The sequence below is a fragment of the Lithobates pipiens genome, unplaced genomic scaffold (assembly GCF_037356315.1).
Source record: "Lithobates pipiens isolate NorthernLeopardFrog02 unplaced genomic scaffold, aLitPip1_a1.2 Scaffold_13, whole genome shotgun sequence".
NCBI classification, from domain to species: domain Eukaryota; kingdom Metazoa; phylum Chordata; class Amphibia; order Anura; family Ranidae; genus Lithobates; species Lithobates pipiens.
Genome location: NW_027507718.1, coordinates 103,940,502 through 103,952,811, shown reverse-complemented (window position 1 = coordinate 103,952,811; position 12,310 = coordinate 103,940,502). Strand labels below are relative to the sequence as shown.

Genomic DNA, 12,310 nt, shown 5'->3' with positions numbered 1-12,310 from the left:
AAGCAGTAATAAACCCAAAAGTAAACATTTATTATATTACAGCTTACTTATTCTTAGATGATGGCTGTATGTTTCCTTTTTAGGCTCTATTTTATTTTTACCTGGTGATCTAGACAGTAAGTCTGATGTTTTTCAACAGAACAAACAGGCCTGCTGATGTAGCAGTTAAAGGGTCAAGACAAACCATTTAACACTGACAGGGGTGCTTACAATGATCAGCTTTTATTTACTGTGACTTGAAAAAGTATTCATACCCTTTTAACTTTTCTACATTTTGTCATGTTACAACCAAAAACGTAAATATATTTTATGTGATAGACCAACACAAAGTGGCACATAATTGTGAAGTGGAAGGAAAATTATAAATGATTTACATTTTTTTTACAAATAAATATGTGAATAGTGTGGCAATACATTTGTGTTCAGCCCCCCTGTGTCACTTTGTAGAATCACCTTTCGCTGCAATTACAGCTGCAAGTCTTTTTGGTTATGTCTCTACCAGCTTTGCACATCTAGAGAGTGACATTTTTGCCCAATCTTTGCAAAATAGCTCAAGATCTGTCACATTGGATGGAGAGCGTCTGTGAGCAGCAATTTTCAAGTCTTGCCACAGATTCTCAATTGGATTCAGGTCTGGACTTTAACTGGGCCGTTCTAACACATGAATATGCTTTGATCCAAACCATTCCATTGTAGCTCTGGCTGTATGTTTAGAGTCGTCGTTCTGCTGGAACATGAACCTCCCACCCAGTCTCAAGTCGTTTGCAGACACTAACAGGTTTTCTTTTAAGTTTGCCCGTTATTTGGCTCCATCCATCTTCCCATCAACTCTGACCAGCTTCCCTGTCCCTGTTGAAGAAAAACCTCCCCACAACATGATGCTGCCACCAACATGTCTCACGGTGGGGATTCTCCCGCCTGAACTGTGGATCTTTGCAGCTCCTCCAGAGTTACCATGGGCCTCTTGGCTGCTTCTCTGATTAATGGTCTCCTTGCCCAGCCTGTCTGTTTAGGTGGATGGCTATGTTGTGGTATTTTTGCAGGCATAGTTTTCAATTTCCATTTTTGGATGATGGATTCAACAGTGCTCAATGTTCACCCGTTGGTATATTTTTTTATAACCTAACCGTGCATTAAACTTCTCCACAAAGTTATCCCTGACCTGTCTGGTGTGTTCATTGGCCTTCATGATGCTGTTTGTTCAGTAAAGTTCTCTAACAAACCTCTGAGGGCTTCACATAACAGCTGTATTTTTATACTGAGATTAAATTACACACAGGTGGACTCCATTTAGTAATTGGGTGACTTCTGAAGGCAACTGGTCCCACTAGATTTTAGTTAGGAGTATCAGAGTAAAGAGGGCTGAATACAATTGCACGCCACACTTTTCAGATATTTATTTGAAAAAAAAAAATTTGAAAACCATTTATCATTTTCCTTCCACTTCACAATTATGTGCCACTTTGAGTTGGTCTATCACATAAAATCCCAATAAAATATATTTAACCACTTTAGCCCTGGAAGATTTGGCTGCTCAATGACCAGAGCATTTTTTGCGATACGCACTGCGTTGCTTTAACTGACAATTACGCGGTCGTGTGACGCTGTACTCAAACAAAATTGGCATACTTTCTTTTCCCACATATAGAGCTTTCTTTTGGTGCTATTTGATTATCTCTGTGGTTTTTATTTTTTGTGCTATAAACAAAAAAATAGCGACAATTTAAAAAAACAAAACAAAAAAAAAACAATATTTTGTACTTTTTGCTATAATAAATATCCACAATTTTATTTAAAAAAAAAGCATATGCTCTTCCTCAGTTTAGGCCGATATGTATTCTTCTACATATTTTTGGTAATAAAAATCACAATAAGTGTATATTGATTGGTTTGCGCAAAAGTTATAGCGTCTACAATAGATTATAGAATTTTTATTATTATTTTTTTACTAGTAATGGCGGCGATCTGCGATTTTTATCGTGACTGCGACATTATGGAGGACACATTGGACACTTTTGACACATTTTTGTGAAGACTGACAATTATACAGCGATCAGGGCTATAAAAATGCACTGATTACTGTATAAATGTCACTGGCAGGGAAGGTGTTAATTGTGTTCCCTGACTGTGTGTTCTAACTGTAGGGGAGGGGACTGACTATAGGAGATGACAGATCGTGGTTTCTAGCCATTAGAAACTTACAATCTGCATCTCCTCTCAGAGCAGACTGTTTACACACACACGTCCTTGTTCTCCCTCTCATGCCCGCAATTGCTCGTGGCTGGCGGTCATTGCGACCGCCAGCCACAAGCATCGGCACTCCCGCAGTGCAGCGGGCACGCGTGTCAGCTATCCGACTTAGAGGAGCCGACGTATAGCTACGATGGCTCGCCGGGAACGTGCCAACCTGCCGCAGTACAATGACGGTGGCTGGTAGGCAAGTGGTTACGTTTTTGGTTGTAATTTGACAAAATGTGGATAATTTCAAGAGGTATGAAAACTTTTTCAAGGCACCGAATGTAAACCCTTTAGGCCTCATGCACACTGGACATTTTTTGATGTTTTTACAGCAGTTGTTTTTGGCTGTAGATGTCTTTTTCTACAGTCATTAACATTTCCATCATGTGATCCTATATGTCCATGCACACATAGGCCGTTATCAACAGTTTTGGGCAGTGGCGTTTTTGAGCAGTAAAAAAAAACTCCAAACCTAGTGGATTCCGAGAGACATTTTTCAGCTGTAAAAACGCTCTAATGCTGATAAACGCTCCAAAACTTTGCTCACCAGCATTTAACTGTTTTGATCCATTGAAATAAATACATTTTCTTCAAAAAAATAAAATGCTAAAAGGCTAACACTAATAAACGCTAAAAACCGCTATTGTAAAAACGTTGAAAAACTCACTGTAAAGCTACTGACGTTTTTATAACATTATTTTAACGTCCATTCACACAATCGGCCCGCTCGGAGATGTGTCCACCGACAACCTATTTAACTTCTAACTAGCCCTAATTACCTTTTTTTCTGCAGTAAAATTACTTTTTTTTTAACCAACATTGACCAAAATAGATTTTTTCTTGTCTATTGAATACATAAAAAATACTATTGGTGTTCATGCATTAACATTGTCACTGTCCACTTATGAATAATAAAATTGAAATGAATCACATTGCTTGCAAAAAACTGAATTTGCTGCAGTTTTATACTTACCTGTCCCAAATTCAGCGACATATCACCAATGATACCGGCTTGTCTAAACTTTTCTGGTCAGGTCCATGAAAGTGCTTTGCACTCTCATTCAATCCAATAGAGAGTTTGTTCTCTAGCTTAACTCTACATTGGAATGAATAGGAGTACACGTCCCGACCTACCTGGGAAGATTTTGTCAAGTTGCTCTGTAACCTCACTGACAATATATTGCTGGATGAGGGACAAGTGAGGATAAGACTGGGGTTGGGACAGAAAATAAAAAAAAAAGTGTACCTACACCAAGCTGCATGGGTCAAAGACATTCAAACAATGTTATTTGTACCTGCAAAATATTTTATGGCTTTTATAGTGCTTTACTGCTTGGCCACAAAATTCGCACAACTGGAGTAAAGGCGGTTTTCCTGTAGCGGCTTCTATATGTTTTACTCTGACATGCTGGGTAAGATCACCTGTAACAAACAAATGCATAATAATAAAATTGTATCATGTCTTTCGCTTATATTCATGCATTCTTATATACGATTGTGTAGTGTTATCACATGGTTGCTCTGGAGAAAAATTATTATTAATAAAATGATGTGCTTTGTACATCATTTCAGTTTCATCAGCGGTCTCCAAATGTTACCTGAAGTCACTTTTACTAACCAATGGCTAAAACAGCAGATATACTATTAAGACATTCATTATAAGCAACATAGTGGTTAATTACTGTTTGCCCTTTAATTAGTCTTGGCACAGTAACTGAAACCTGGCTCGCTGACTCCTTTGTTGCGCCTGTCCACAGGCAGGAGAAAATATTTTGCTTGGATACATATCCCCATCAGGTCTATACTCTAAATGACATCAGCTTCTACAGCTCTGTTGACAGCATAGAAGACGTTCACAGTAGAACAGCTCCATGAAGACACGTTATTCTTTATTTTTTTTAAAAGCATCGGTCAAAAATGTTTTGATTATTTTAGGGCTCATTTACACTTGCTTCAAATTGCGGCATTGGACATGCTTTTTTTTTTTTGTTTAAAGTACTCTGAAAGCACCGGTCACTAAATAAAAATGGTTAGCTTACATGTTGTTTGCTTCAAAAATTATACCCCATGCCACTTTCTTGATGCTTCAAAATATCTTCAAAGCCCACACAGATGTTTATGACAAAGCTTGCTAACAACACCCGCAGCTATTGGGAGGCTTTTATTTGGAGTTCACTTTGCTATTGAGTTGTTGCAGGTATGAGATATCCCAGGATGTACTAGGAAACCAACAAGTAAACTAGAAAGACATCACCGGCAGTCACTTCTGGTTTGGGTCTATATATTATAGGAATGTCTGGTGTAGATGTCACATCTGGTGTGTAGCGTGGAGCAGCAGCAGGAAGGTAAACAGGGTCCATATTGGAGCAGAGCAACTAGTACATGGCACATGTGGTGTGCAACATGGGAACGCTATAGTGGAGGGTGAACGAGACTGGAGAGTAAGGACTGAGCGGTGGAGGATCAGCAGAGCTGGGGGACCAGAGCAGAAGAAACCAGCAGATGCCACATGTGGTGCGCAGCATGGGAGCAGGGACCGGAGCGAGAGAAGGATCAGAAAACCAGAGGATCAGCAGAGTTTGGGGTTATTAATGAGCGGGGGATCAGCAGAGCTGGAGGTTACTACTGTGCGGGGTATCAGCAAAGCTGAGGGTACTAGTAAGTAGGGCATCAGCAGAGCTGGTTGTGCTAATAAGCTGGGGAGCTGCTGAACAGGCATACTAATGCACTGGGGGATCTGCTGAATGGGGATACTAATGAGCTGGATGATCTGCTAAACAGGGGTATTAATGAGCTAGGGTTCTACTGGGCCGCTTTAAAAAAAACAGAAAATAAACACACACAGGACATTTGCCAAGCTTCATTAAAGCATTACAAAAGCACATAAAAAAAATAAATAAAAATATGTTGAAGCAGTAGGCGCTTTAACCGGTTCCCGACCAGCGCATGCCAATGTACGTCGGCAGAATGGCACTGGCAGGCATATTGGCATACAGGTACGCCCAATCTTTAATGCCGCCTTGCCATCGCGAGCGCGCCGATCGGGACCCCTGTGAGTTCTGATCGTCTCACGGGGCGGCTGAATGAGGAAATGGCGTCGTAAACAGCATTTCCCCCTTCTGCCTAGCAACTAGTGATGCTGATCTCTGATCCATGTGATTGGAGCAGAGATCAGTGTTCACTAAATTAAAGCCCAGCCCCCAACAGTTAGTAACACACCCCTAGGAACACTTAACCCCTACACTGTCACCCACTGGTTAACCCCTTCACTGCCAGTGTCATTTACACAGGAATCACTGCATTTATATAGCAGTGATTGCTGTATAAATGACAATGGTCCCAAAAATGTGTCAAAAATGTCCGATGTGTCCACCATAATGTCGCAGTCACAATTAAAAAAAAAAAATAAATAAAAAAAATCGCTGATTGCCACCATTACTAGTAAAAAAAAAAAAAAAAAATTAATAAAAATGCCATAAAACTATCCCCTATTTTGTAAACGCTATAACTTTAGCGCAAACCAATCAATAATCACTTATTGCGATTTTTTTTACCAAAAATATGTAGACAAATACGTATCAGCCTTAACTGAGGGAAAAAATTTTTTTTTAATATATATTTTTGGGGGATATTTATTATAACAAAAAGTAAAAAATAATGCGTTTTTTTCAAAATTGTCGCTCTATTTTTGTTTATAGCGCAAAAAATAAAAAAACTGCAGTGGTGATCAAATACCACCAAAAGAAAGCTCTATTTGTGGGAGAAAAAAAAGACGTCAATTTTGTTTGGGAGCCACGTCGCACAACCACGCAATTGTCAGTTAAAGCGACACAGTGCCGAATCGCAAAAAGTGTTCTGGTCTTTGATCAGCAAAATGGTCCGGGGCTGAAGTGGTTAATGAATGGGAGGTCAGCAGGCCTGGAAGTTACTACTGACTGGGGGAATCGGCAGAGGTGGGGGTACTAATAAGCTGGGTATCTGCTGAACAGGGATACTAATGAGCCGCAAGATCTGCAGAATAGAGGTCCTAATGATCTGGGAATCTGCTGAACAGGGGTACTAATGGGCCCCTTTAAAACAAATAAAAAAAAAATCAATACATACAGGGCATTTGCTAAGCTTCAAAAAAGAATCACCAAAGCATCAAAAACACATCCAAAAAGTATGTTGAAACGGTAGGCACTTTAATGTGTGTTAAAGTCAAAGCCAGTGTAAACGAGCCCTTAGGGTAAATACTGCGTTTCTGGAAATCCAAATCCAAAGTGCCAGATAGACAGTGCCCCTAAAATATTATTACTGGCACCCAACCTTTTATTTAGACAGACACACACACACACACACCACCAAAAAAAAAAAAAAAAAAAAAAGAGGCTTTGGGTGGACTTTACATTTAGTATCATGCACATTCTTTTTAATTGGAAAATTCATTAGAAGTCATGTTCAAATTAGTCTCAACCATGTTGGTAGCCAAACTAAGACAGTTTAAAAAAAAAAAAAAAACACATACAGGAGTTTTTGGTGGCAGCTGCCCAATATTTGTGGGTCAATGAGTAGGCAGCTTTCCAAGTGTTATTTTAGCATTTCCAATGTATTCAAGGCAGAAGATAAACAAGCACTTGGCATTTTATCCGGTAGTAGGTTGGGATTTTTTTTTTTTCTTATTTCAGAAAATGTAAACAATAGCCTTGATTTCTAATATGGGAAGAGGTTGTCACATAGGTCCCATGGGAGGCCAAAGTAAGGGTAGAGAGAGGGGAACTCATGTAAATTCTTCGTCCTTTTTACAATTCACACTGAATTTCACAGAGGAAGAAGATTCTATACTATGCCAAACAAGATTCCAGGTTAAAAAAACTAGCATTCATGACAAGAGAGTATCCCACGGAATTGACAAATGGATAGGGGAGGGGTAGGTGCTTCCTTTGTGTTTGTGACTAAATAATGTCTGTGACAAAACCTTTTTTTTTTTTTTATTTCTAATTAGAATTCACCCTTTCACCTACCAAATGTTCTTCTAAGACATCTGCAGTACTCAGATGAACTCCGACACTAAACATCTTGACAGGCTGTAATTGCCTTTTTTTGCAAAGCAAAACGATTATTAACTTCTCAGTTCATTACCAAAGCAAATTTAATTCCTAAATATCAAAAAGCAGGCTGCATATAACAATGAATTATTGTTTAAATAGGCAAGGAAAAAATAGATTATACTATGACAGATGTGGGAAAATAAATAGTCTTTAACCTGGACAATATTTGACTGTATCTAATTGCCCTTTGCCATGTAAAGCTGGGCTGCATTTCCTGAGCAAAGTGAAAGACTTTTTTGTGTGTGAATCTATTACAATTCTGCATCCTGGGAGAAGAGAACAAATGCGAACGCATTAATTCAAAATATCATAGGGAGTTCTAGAGGAAGTCGTAACACATTACCACAAATGTTTATTCATTTTCTGTCAAGTCATATCTGGGAAATAAAAATGAAAATTTCCTCTGACATAATTATTCCACATTCCAGCTATATTTTATATATATATATATATATATATATATATATATATATATATATATATATATATATATATATATACACACACATACATACATATATATATATATATATATATATATATATACACATATACATATACACATACACATACACACACACACACACACACACACACCTAATATGCACTGTTGGATGTCGTCTGTAACCCCTTTCTAATTTGTGTATTTCTACCTTATTGCAGATTTCCATTTTAACAGAGGATATAATTAAAAATTGTCTGTACAAGTGTCACTTAGCAAAATCCCCTGGAGCAAATCCACCTAGAAGAGTGAGTAAATCTGGTACAGAACTACCTAAAAAGACCCAATTAATGAACTTAAAACATGATAAACATTACAGCATATATTATCGAGCAAAAGTATGTTCATTCCAGAATGAGCAACGTTTAGGTTATTACAAAACAATGCCAAAAGCTATATTAGCGTATACAACGTACAGACAGGGCACTCGTTTGCTAGTTTTTATTATGGTTTTCATTTATTGTGGTAAAAGGTTCTCTTTATGGAAGGTCTATTAGGCCTTTGATGCCTCCTCTGTATACAGTGGAGCAAAAAAGTATTTACTCAGCCACCAACTGTGCAAGTTTTCCCACTTAAAACATGAGAGAGGCCTGTAATTGTCATCATAGGTATACCTCAACTATGAGAACATCATTTTCTGTAGATCATGTACATAATTGTAAGCGTATATAAAAAATATGCAGTGTTCTGGCTAGAATTTCTTTTCAGCTAGGTGGAATGAAAAATGTAGCCAAGTGGTCAAAATAAAGGCAGCATTAAATTACCAAAAATCTTGCCACAAATTTAGAATCAATATTTTCAGGGAAAATTACACAAGTTGATCTTTAAATATTTAATTAAAAGACAATAAGTACCAACATAAAAGATGCATTTTGTTCATTTTGATGCAGCTGTGCTGGTCCCACTTCCAACATGATATGGATTATGAGATGACATCTTACTGCAAGCACATTACTCAGATTTCTTAATTGAAAGCACTTACAGAACTGATTGCTGTGGCTAGGGCATGGAACCATTATACAGGCTTTCTGACAAACTAATAACAATAGAAAATTCTTCCCTCCAACATAAAAACACTAATTCTATTATGCCCCTTCAACCAAAAGAGAATTTGTGGGGACGGATACTGGATATGATAAATTGGAATACAACCAGTGTTACAATTCATAGAAAGTCCAGGCCGGCAACTCAACAGCTTCTCCATAGAAAATACTTATTTAAGAATTACAGCAATAAAATCATCCAAAACTGACACGTTTCAGCTTTAGGCCTTTATCAAAAGCTTTTGATGAAGGCCTAAGGCCGAAATGCGTCAGATTTTGGGATGATGTTATTGCTGTAATTCTTAAATAAATATTTTCTATGGAAAAGCTGTCGAGTTGCCGGCCTGTACTTTCTATGGATCTTTTGTGAGCTTAATCAGCCAGAGACCGACTACTCTACACACCAACTGTACTATATAGCGGTAGAGCTTGGGTGAGTTTTTCTCTTGCTACAGTGTTACAATTCATGCCAAAGGTATTTAAGTAGGGTTGGGCTCTGTGCAGGTTACCTGTATTCCGCTACACGAAACCATTTGTATAAGGGACAGTGCTGCTTTATAGTGGAGAAACATTTTCTATTTAAAAATAAAGTTCACTCTTTTTTTTTTTTTTAAGAAATTTGCAAGAAAAAAAAAATGTGCATTTTTTTTTCTTAAGAGCCTGTAAAACATTGCACCCATGACCAGCAGATCGTGGGTCCAATGTTCGGCTTTGCAGACTGTAGGTGCTGCTGTCTGGCCCTGCCTCATACAGGCAGGTAGTTACTGAAAGACAGGAAGCTCAATGGAATGGACTACGGGAGTGCTCACCAGCGCCCTCACAGTTAATTGAGAAATACAAGCTGTCAGCCGCTGACAAAACGTGTAGGTATTAACAAAGCTCTGTAAATGAATGGTGAAACCCCACACAACTGTGCTGTTATACTATTGTGACAGCAAGTGTGGGGAGAAGATCGGGGGGGGGGGGGGAGTAATCAGAGAGAGGCAGCGGGTGCATGTTACATGTTCCTAAAAACAGGTAGAACATGTAACATGTTCCCAAAAGGTGAACTTTTCCTTTTAAAGTTTTTTGTGTAATATTTATATTTGTGAAAAATGTGGTCCTAGTACTCACTCTCTATTTATTTACTTGCATTATGTATGCAAGTTAGGCATCTATCAATAAACTGTATATGCAGGCATGTATACCATTCAGGGCCCATTCACACCAGGGTGATCAGTTGTGTAATTAAATCACACCCATTATTGGGTGTTGCATTAAGGCAGCCTACTCCTTTAAATGGGCTGCCCAACGCAACACATCAGTTTACAAATTGTACCTGCTGTACCAACAATCCGACGTTAGTGCAATGCTCTCTCCTGTTGTACTTTTCTGTTCTGACAGGGGGGGCGCCCCGGAAGACGCGCATGCCCCCCTCTCGCCCATACACTCTGGTCGGCACTCTCAGCCAATGGCTGATTGGGAGTCGGTTGGCTACTGGTTTTCCAGCATGCTCGTCAGACAGAAGCCAACCAAATGGCCAGCTTCTGTTGGACCGGCTGCCATACACACAGTTCAATAAAAAACAGCCGATGTCATTCCTTCGGCCCATGTGTACTAGGCTTAAAGGTTAATGGTGATTTGCTCATCACAGGCTCCAATGCAAAATTCCCAGCCGTTGGTCAGGCTAGTTCCAATCCTGCAAATCAGTGGTCTGCATCAACGTTCTTTGTTTATTCAATAGCAGCAGGGGTCACCTCTGAAATGTTTTGTGCTGAAAAGCCCCAGAATGTTTTAATCTCTAGTAAGAGACTAGCCCAGTAAATACACAAACTCCACGTATATGCCCCTCAGTATTAGAACAAAGCCTAGGCAGCAGCAATGTCCATCCAGGAATATAAACCACAATTCGACAATTTCACAACCAAGAAAAAAAAACAAAAAACCTAACTATAGTTAGTGGCAATATTTGTACAACGTGTACTTTTCTACTCTGCAGAAAAACATATGTACAACATAAAAAGTTCAAGAAGCATTGTTTTATACATACTTTTCACTTTATAGGCTTTGTCACACAGATGGCATTTGTGAGGCCTGGCTTCAGAATGGTATGCAATGTGATCGTGTAGCTTTTTCACTGTACTCAGTTCTTTCCCACACTGACTGCACTGGTAAAACTTCTTTTCATGCTGGGTTGACTGGTGTAAAGCCAGTTGACAACTGAAATGTATTAGAGAATGGGAAAAAAATAAATAAAAAAAACTATACACAATATCACTTAACCGCTTTTTATATTATTACATCAGATTTCACCAAAGGACACCTGTTCCAAGTATGTGACACAAAAATACATGGTTCAGCATGACAGCCAGGGAGATCATTTTTCTGTAGTACAGAAACTGTCAACAATGACATTCTCCATACTTCCCCAATACAGATTGGATTTGAAGTGGTTGTAAACCCACTATAGAAAGATACGCTTTGTTCATTTTTCACTTCAGAGATTCACAACCACTTTTAAGTAAATCCGTCACAAACCTGAGAAATTTAAACAAGTGTATATGATGAAGCAATGCAGAAGTAGGTGTTCGTTCAAGTCAAAACAATATTAAAGAGGAACTAAAACTATCAACTTAACGGCTTCCCGAACATTTACATTCAAGGCATGCCATAAATGATAACTGTCACTTTTGTTTGTGCTCTCAGTCGAAACTTAAAATGACTGATGTCATAACTGATCACATGTGGAGCACCATGGCAACTGCAAATCAAACAGAGGCTAAGGACCCTTTCACACAGGCAGTCCGGTCTGATCTGCATTTCAGTTTTTCAGACAGACCCAACTGGGACCCTCCATTCTCCTCTATGGGTAGCCAAATGGAAATGGACTCATGTCCTAAATGGACTTGGCTACCTACAATCTGATCCAGCAAAAACAAAACAGAAGGGGGATCTGTTCCCCTCCATCTGGCCGGATCGGATGGCAATCGGTTGTATATGGACAGCTGTTGCTCTTTATGATACTACAATAGTATAAACCCAAATATACTGTTAAAAATGTATGTGTATCATACATCCGATCAATAATCAAGTAGTATGAAAATAATATTGAGGTATTTTTTGTTAACATGAAATCCTTTTCTGTGAGTTCATTGATGGACCAAGCCTCTTCATATTCTCGACCATAGGGTTTATAGCGCCACCTATAAAAGAGTAGGACATTAACCACTTAAGGACCGCCGTATTGCCAATGTACGTCATTACAATGGCACAGGCAGGCACAAGCACGTACATGTACGTGCCTGCCTTCCAGCGGGTGGGGGGTCCGATCGGACCCCCTCCCGCTGGATACGGCGGTCCGGTTCGCTGCAGGAGCGATCCGTGATGAGGGGATGGCCGTTGGTTTCTGGCCAACCCCTCTCAATCGCTCCTGGCCAAGGAGAAGCTTCCTCCCACTG

At 39.1% G+C, this 12,310-nt stretch overlaps 1 protein-coding gene across 1 annotated transcript in view; it reads right to left on the bottom strand.

Moving 5' to 3' along the window:
- The window catches only part of LOC143974212 (uncharacterized), a 69,467-nt gene that overhangs the window by 10,952 nt on the left and 46,205 nt on the right, over nt 1-12,310 (bottom strand). Inside the window, exons 3-4 of the mRNA XM_077475366.1 lie at nt 10,903-11,072; nt 3,534-3,660 (exon numbers count right to left, since the gene is read on the bottom strand). Of these exons, the coding sequence (XP_077331492.1) occupies nt 3,534-3,660; nt 10,903-11,072 (297 nt within the window). The remainder of the gene's footprint in view (nt 1-3,533; nt 3,661-10,902; nt 11,073-12,310) is intronic.